The sequence below is a fragment of the Octopus bimaculoides genome, chromosome 13, assembly GCF_001194135.2.
Source record: "Octopus bimaculoides isolate UCB-OBI-ISO-001 chromosome 13, ASM119413v2, whole genome shotgun sequence".
NCBI classification, from domain to species: Eukaryota; Metazoa; Mollusca; class Cephalopoda; order Octopoda; family Octopodidae; genus Octopus; species Octopus bimaculoides.
This window is the reverse complement of record NC_068993.1, coordinates 43329584-43338582: the sequence shown is the minus strand read 5'-3', so window position 1 is coordinate 43338582 and position 8999 is coordinate 43329584. Positions and strand designations below refer to the sequence as shown.

At 36.5% G+C, this 8999-nt stretch overlaps 1 protein-coding gene across 1 annotated transcript in view; it reads right to left on the bottom strand.

Moving 5' to 3' along the window:
* The window catches only part of LOC106882952 (cadherin-related tumor suppressor), a 326029-nt gene extending 317792 nt beyond the window's left edge, over window positions 1-8237 (bottom strand). Inside the window, exon 1 of the mRNA XM_052972443.1 lies at window positions 1994-8237. Within this exon, the coding sequence (XP_052828403.1) occupies window positions 1994-7210 (5217 nt within the window). The 5' untranslated portion in view covers window positions 7211-8237. The remainder of the gene's footprint in view (window positions 1-1993) is intronic.
* Window positions 8238-8999: the final 762 nt, after the last annotated feature.

Genomic DNA, 8999 nt, shown 5'->3' with positions numbered 1-8999 from the left:
TATATGTATATATATACATACGTATATACATACATATATGTATATATATATGCATACGTATATACATACATATATGTATGTATATATCCATATCATATATATATATATATATATATATATATATATATATAGACACACACACACACACACACGCACTTTTATATATACATACATATATATATATTACTCACATACATCACGATTTTCTTTCAGTTTCCGTCGACCAAGCTCACAAAGATTTGGTCGGCCCGGGGCTATAGTAAAAGACATTACCTAACATACCATGCAGCGGGACTTGAGCCCTGAACCATGTTGTTGGGAAGTAAACTTATACAGCCGCGCCAGTATATGATGTATATCTTAATGTAAAAGTTGTATAGAAAAAATATATTTTACAGAGTGCAAATATTATCTGATATATAATTCAATACGAATTATATATCTATCTATCGAGTGGCTATATAGGTTTATTACATATCAAACGCTGAGTCTATTCTGAATTTAGCCTCTAAAGTAGGCTGTTCAGGACGCTCATAGTCAGCCTGAGCAGCCGGACCTGGGGCGAAATGGAAGAGTAGATCATTAACATTCTATAAAACTAAGATGTGCGTGTGTATTTCGCAAGGAGAAAATACAATATTTTAGCTAAAATATAGGTGTGAAAATAGCCGGCGAATGAGTTGCAAAAAATGGGTATGATGTCTAACTTGAAATTTTGCATAAAAGAAGACGAATAAAAAGCCCACCAATACTTATTTGAAAATTATAGCTTTACTGTCAAAACACACACACACACCGGTATAAATTACTGACGAGTTCTAATGTGATCGAAACACACCTGGAGTAGTCACCGTACTGACATGATCGACTCCTTTCCCACTATTGTACTGTTCGAATTCTATTTTCTTTTAATTATTGAATTTTAATTCATTGAGATTTTGTAATTTTACAATGATTATTTCTTATTACCGGTGTATGGTTAAAATTCGACTAAAGTAAAGAATTCGTATACCCGGTGTTTAGGGTTAGTGTAAGGGTTAGGATTAGGATTTTTGTTACGCCGAAAACGAGTGGTGCACGTATTCTTTACCTCCGTCTAAAACTCTTACCTTCGAAGTCACATTCAACCTTAGTTTTGTAAAAAATTATAAATATGTACTCTACAAACAATACTGAGTGATCCTTTTGTTTAATATTAAATTTTTAAAAAATTAATATTATATATGTGTGTGTGTGTGTGTGTGTGTGTGTGTGTGTGTGTGTGTGTGTGTGTGTGTATATATATATATATATACATGAGTGTTAGAATGGTGGCAGCTGATGAAAGAAATGTTCTCTATGTGGCCTGTGTGTTTTCTGTACTCTATTTATCATTTTGTCTACGTGTTGTTTGCAATGTCCTGTACCCAGATATACATCTATATATACAGGTAGATGTCGGTATGTACATACATGTACGTATATATGCATATACTCATTTATTATTTATATATGTATGTATAATGGCTTTTTTTCTTTTGTTTTTTTCGCCATAGGTCATTATATACGAATTGTAGAAATTTCAGAATATCTATTGTTCTCTGAGTTAGACGAGCAAACTGAAACTTCTTCGTCATTATGAATGTTATTCTTGTAAAAGTTTAATAAACAAGTATTGAATAATTCTGTAGTTTAATGCTAAATTGTTTTTACTTATAACTTGACAAAACAAAAACAAAAATTATACATACATACACATTTATGTGTGTGTGTGCGTGTATGTGTATACACACACATCTCGAATAGTAAGTTGAAAATTGAGACACGATTATTGGAGTTTGATGTGAACATCACAATATATATCGATAGAACGGTCATAAAGACGAGTATAGATAACAAGAATGAAAATGACTGAGATTGTAAGATTTGTAAGCAAACTGCCAGGGAAAAAATAAATTCTGTGTAAAATGTAAAATAAAACATTGTTAAATGAAATAAAAATGTAACAACTTACCTCAGTTTTGCTTTCAGCAACGGTTGAACCCAAAACTTCCACCGCACATATTTCAACAATAATATTTGTAAATCCCACATCACGATCTAAAAGATCCTTTGTAGTGAGCTGACCAGAAATCTTATCCACAGAGAAATATTGTGATTGTAGAACACCTTTTTTGTTAGCATCAATGCGTGTTATATAGTAATTGATGGTAGCATCTTTGTTTTTTGGTTGAGCTTCGACTGACAATATTGTTTTACCGATTGGGACATTTTCGTGTACACTGGCTAAATAACGAGCTTGAGAAAATGTAGGACCACTACGGTTATCGGTTGTTATAATGAAATAAATTGTAGTCATTATGGATTTAGCCCCAAGATTGTCGTTTATTCCAGCGTCAGACGCTTGGATGGTTAATTGCAATATCGGCTGACCAACTGGCAACCTTGATTTCAGTGTTATGATCCCAGAAGACCGAGACAACAAGAAATAGGAAGTGTTGCCAGAGATGATCATATAAGTAACTCTACCATTCTCACCTGAATCAATATCCAAAGCCTCCACTCGGCCGACTTCAGAATTAACAGGTGTATTCTGTGCAACAATAAAAGTTTCAGGAGAAATTATTCTTGGGACATTATCGTTGAGGTCAGTTACTATAATCTTAACTGTTTTCTCTGATGATTTTTGTCTAGAAGTGGGGTGGGCATTGTCTGTCGCTATTACAATCAAATTGGAATATTTCATTTTTTCGTAGTCTATTTCCCGGTTTACTAGTAAATTTCCACTGTTAACAATTCGAAAATGATCACCAGGCGGTGCTTGAGAGGCTATTCTATAGCGAACTTCTCCATTAATTCCTGTATCTGGGTCATTGGCTGTGACTCTCCCAACAACAGTGCCAACATCAATTCTTTCTTCTATTGAAAACGTATTTGGTGTATCTGGAAACGCTGGGCTATTATCGTTGTAGTCCATGACATAAACGGTGAATCTTTGGTAAGTAATCAATGGCGGCACTCCAAAGTCAGAGACAGAAATGTTAAGGTGATATACTTTCTGAACTTCGTAATCTAAAGGTTCCATAACATAGATGTTACCAGTTTTGCCATCAACGTGGAATGTGTTATTGGGATTACCATCGACTATCGAAAATGTCAAGAGAGCATTATTGCCAAGATCTTCGTCAGTTGCCTGAAACTGTGAAATACGAGTACCTGGAATAACAGTCTCCATCAATTCTATTGACATAGGTGACGAACGAAAAGTTGGAAAGTTATCATTGTAATCGTGAATTGTTATATGCACTTCGGTGTACGAACTAAGTTGCACTTTAGTACCAGCATCGTAAGCCACCACTTTCAACAGGTACGAGTCAATGGTTTCTCGGTCTAACGTGGAATCCAATTGTATCTGACCGCTTCTACTGTTAATAGAAAAAGTGTCATTTTGATTCCCTTCGGTAATGGCGTAAGTGAGAAACTGATTTTCGTTTAAATCAACATCTATAGCACTAACTTGGGTTATCAAAGTTTGAGGGCGGGCATTTTCAACAACAGAGGCACGATAAAGAGGTTTCTTAAATTCGGGGGCATTATCATTGACGTCTTTGATAGTGACCTTTACTTTGGCACTACCCTGTAATCGCTTCATACCATTATCTTTTACAATAACTTCAAATGTGTAATAGTCTTTTCCAGTGAGAACCAGTTGTTCACGGTCAAATGCTTTTAGTGATGTTATTCGTCCATTTAAAACGTTGACAGCGAAGTTATCTTGTTTCGTACTTATGTAATAAGCTAGTTCTGCATTGCGACCAATATCGGCATCAGTGGCATGGACAGACCCTACATATGTATTAGGAATTTTGTTTTCCTCAATTGACATGGAATAAGATTTATTGCCGAAAACTGGCGCTTTATCATTAGCATCGAGGATCTGAATTGTTATATTGGCAGACGAGCTTCTAGGTGGGACGCCACGGTCTTCAGCAACAATAGTAAGGTGATAAAAGTCTTTTGTCTCACGGTCCAGCTCTTCTGCTATATACAAGTGACCATCTGGGAATATTGCAAACTTTCCGTCTTCACTCCCTCGGGAAATTCTGTAAATAATCTCCTTGTTTCTACCTTCGTCAGCATCGGTAGCCGAGATCAAAAAGAAACGGTCATTAATTGGCTGCGATTCTAGTAAAGATATCGAATTTTGAGCACTTGAAAATACTGGTGTATGATCGTTGACGTCTTTTACGTGAATTCTCACAATTTGCGAAGAGGACATTTGTGGATTGCCAGCGTCCACTGCAACTACGGTTAATTCGTAGATATTTGAAGTAGATTTATCAAGAGGGTGATTAATATAGATCATGCCAGAATCTCTAATCATAAACGGATGAATAAAACTTGTATGTAGAGTATATGAAATATTAGCATTAATTCCTTCATCTAAATCCGTTGCCCACACTTGATAAACTTCTTTGCCAACTGACCAGTTCTCAAAAATGTTAACATCAACGGTCGCTGTCCCAAATTTAGGTTTGTTGTCATTTCTGTCAATCACAGTGATTTTTACCTCAACTTCAGCATAATTGCCATTACTTGCAGCTAAAACACGAATATTGTACGAAGCAATATGTTCTCGGTCGATTTTCTTGGCTGTTCTAAGGTTTCCAAGAGAGTCGATCGTAAAATGGTTTTCTGGATCTCCATCAATAATGGAAACAGTTATATTTGAGGATTTTTCATTAGTTTTGGCTATTACATAACCTATAATTTGCCCAGTGTTCACCTTATTATCATTATCTTCGGTGACACTGAATACATAAGGTGTACTTAAAAAGAAAGGTGTTTCGTCATTAGAAGTGGGAATAGTAATCAGAACAGTAGCAGTATTTGAGGCTGTTTTACCATTCCCATCTTGTCCGGAAACCGTCAATTTGTAATGTGTTTGAACACTTGAGTCTAAACGTCCTTTCACAAATATTACTCCACTGTACTGGTCAATGTAAAAATTAGCCACATCGCCACCGGTCAGTTGGTAGGTCACTTTCCCATTTGTGCCAGAATCTTTATCTATTGCTGTTACTTTTATCACAGTGGTATTTTCGGAATGCTTCGCTGGAAGTTTGGGATAATATTTTTCGGGATAAAATACCGGCCTATTGTCATTTATATCTAACAGTTTGAGGGAAACGGTACAAGTCGACGACAGAGGTGCCTCGCCAATATCAAATGCGACAACTTTTATAAGATAAAGTTCGTTTTCTTCACGGTCAAGACTTTTGATTGTTGTCAAACGCCCGGATGTTGAATTCAGGTGGAATGTTTTCGGATACAACTCTATAACATCTGAGTGCAAAGCATATCTTAAAGTTCCATTTAATCCCATATCTCTGTCTTCAGCTCGAAGAGTAAGAATTTCTTCACCAGCAGAAAGTTCTTCTTCCATCTCAACAGTATAAGACGTCTTGCTAAAAGTCGGTGGCATATCATTAATATCCAGTAAAGTAATGTTAACAGTGGTATATTCTTTATAGGGCTTGAATCCCCCATCTTGAGCTGAAATATTTAAAATGATAAATGAACTTTTTTCGTAGTCTAATGGTGCCACCGTCACGAGAAGACCCGTTCTGTTATTAATACTAAACCAATTAAAATCGTTGCCACTATTAATTGTGTAAGTTATCTGAGAGTTCAAGCCACAGTCGGAATCTTTGGCCGTTACAGCAGTAACAAAACTACCCACCGGTATCGTTTCACTGAGGACAGCAAAATATTTGGACGGATCGAATTTAGGCGGATGATCGTTAATATCGTTAACATAAATCACAAGGTGAGCAGTAGAACTTAAAGGAGGTTCGCCCATGTCCACAGCCAGCAAAGTCAGGTTATAGACATGTACTTTCTCCCGGTCAAGACTCAAAACAACTACCAAAACACTGACCTTGTAACCGCGAATAAGTCTGAAGTGACCAAGTTGATTCCCATCAATAATTGACAAAGACACATTACCATTCATACCATCATCTAAATCGTTTACAGTAATTATAGTCACGTAGGTGCCATTTATTGCATTTTCGTTAACTGCAGAATAATCTTTCGACGAATCCGGCTGGTGCTGAAATTCAATGACTGGAGCATGGTCATTTTGATCTATGATGTGTACATTTAAATAGGCCCTCCCAGTTAAGTGCTCTGGGCCATTATCAGTAGCTAGCAGTATTAAAAAACACATTTTCTCTCCTGTGTTTTGCTGACAGTTTAGTTTTCTTGTTGTGGTCACTACACCTGTATAGCGGTCGATTTCAAACTGTCCGGAGTCCTTATTATTTTCAATAGAGTAAGTTATAGCTTTGTTGTTACCCTGGTCAAGGTCCGAAGCCTCTACTTGAATAACTGTTGTACCGGGTGGGGCAGTTTCGTTAACATTAGCAGCATACACACTCATATGGAATGTAGGGTAGTTGTCATTGATGTCTGCCACTGTAATATTCACTAAAAGAAACCCAACCATAGGGGGATTCCCGTGATCAATAGCAGAAATGTTCAACTGATAATATTCTTTTTCTTCCCGATTAAGTTTTACAGTATTTTGTATGTACAATATCCGAGGAATTTGTGGGTAGGGAGGTTCCTGAATAAGAGCAAATTTTCCTTCTTCATTACCCGAAATTATTGTATAATTAGTAATTAAACTATTTTTCCCTTCGTCTTTGTCGGAAGCTAATGGTACCATGAGTTTGTTGTTGTCATCGGATTCTTCGGCAAAACGAATGGCATAACTATCTTTAGGGAAAGTTGGTGGGTTGTCGTTTTTGTCTCGGACAGTTATTTTCATTTCAATTGAATGTGACGGTGGTTGTGTGAGAACCACGATTATAACGGGTTTGTTCGAGTGCTTAAGACTTTCCCGGTCTAAAGGCTTGGCAGTGACAACAACTCCGGTATATTCATCCAGGGCAAAATTAACATGATCTGGCAGGGAAGTTCGACTACTGATATAAACCGTAGAACCTGCCTCAACGGTAATATTACCAACACGCGTACCCACGGGTACATTTTCATCTATGTAAAAATGGTAAGGCTCACCCGGTGTTGGATGATTAAAAGAACCAGGCCCCTGGCCTTGGGCAAAAGCGACTAGAAACTGGATGAAGGCGACAATAATTACACGGTATAAAGTTTTAGTCGGACATAAGTCCCTAGATGTCTTTAGGCCAACTGAGATGGCCATATTAACTCCTACCTCAATAAATTGTATAATAAAGCGGACAAGACAGGCATGTCTGTTTTGCTTTAATGCGTGCAGGTAACTAACGTACACCTCACATGTTCCTTATTACAAGGGACCCTAATCAAATTGTGTAGCACACACATCTTTCATTTAAAGTTTTAAGAAAACATTATGTAGATATACATGTGTGTATGTATGCATGTATGTATACATGTAAATATATCACAAACACAAATAAGGGAACAGTACCTTTAAAACGCTGGTGAAAGAAGATGTTATCAGAGAAAAGGTAAACCCATAACAATCCTCGTGGTGTTCAGTAATGTAGTGCTCGGTCCCAGAGACAATGCACCCCTTAACCAAAATTAAATAATAATAATAATAAATCCAATAGTTATTCCACAGAAAGAATTAATGTTCCGCTGAAATGATCACAGTGCTGTGGTGTAAAACATTTCTTTTTCCACGTGTATCTGAAGGATGTCATTGATGCTGAAGAAATCCAAGTAAATAAGAGGTAGCAAGGCGATATGTGTAAAACGTGTGCGAGTCCAAAAAGAAGTGAAGTTAATGCCGAGCTAGCTGCGCCAGCACTAAGTAATAATACACACACAAACACACATATATACACACACTAGCTGTCTACAGCTGTAGTAGTTGGCAATACTACTAGACACATGGGGATGTCGGAAGTTTTCTGTCTATATCAGTCGGTGATAGTCAGTCAGCCCGGTAAGACAGAGAAAGACAACGAGGCTTCTGTCGTCAGTGAGTGGACGTATTCAACTGGCCGTTTCTATTGGTTCAGTCCCTTGAAAGACCTCCTGCTGATGTTAGATATATATATATATATACAAAGCCACGCTCGGTTTCACCCACTTCTCGAGGATGGTGAGTGTGTGCATATATACATACATATATATCTGTGTGTGTGTGTGTATATATATGTATGTTTATATAATGTGTGTGAATTTATTTACGTTTGTGTGTGTAAATATATGTATAGATATATAGTGTATTTGTATAGATGTCTGTATATCTATATAAGCATATATATATATATATATTTATATATATATATATGTATAAGCGTGCGTGTGTGCATACACTTTATAGATAGAAATCTACAAAACACCTCGTGCTTTTCATTATATACTCCGTGTATATATCTAACTTCTGTACATGTTCAAAACGCACACACATCCACTCACAAGACATCAATACACCTTGCTTTTAATTGCTCAGCTCACAAAATATTATTATTACTGCACATTCTATACTTTTTCTCTCATTCTTATTTCATTTAAATAAGACACACAAAAGACAACGAGCAGCGACGGTCAAGAGCGACTTTGCCTTTCTGATGGTTTGGTTTATTATACTTGCTAACGTCTACTGCCTGCATGTCAGAGTGGGCGGAGCTTGCACCCCAGCCCCGCCACCCGAAAGAATGATTGACACAACACATTCACTTCAATTGACACAACAATACAGTATGTCTCTCACAGCTTCAATTACAAACTACTTTCAAGTGCCCCATTCCAGTGAAATGTTTTTGTTTTCCGTTTTTTTTAGTTCATTATATGTATGAATATATATATATATATATATATATATATATATGTATATATATATAGGCATGTGTGTGCTTCATTAGCAAGAGTGATAATTTTTTAATGTGATATTGTTAGGAAACCTTTATCAATTAAGACAAATTGGATTGGATTATACAATTAATATTTTGGATTTCTTTCTTCTGATTAATCCGTCACCGAGTAAACACACACAC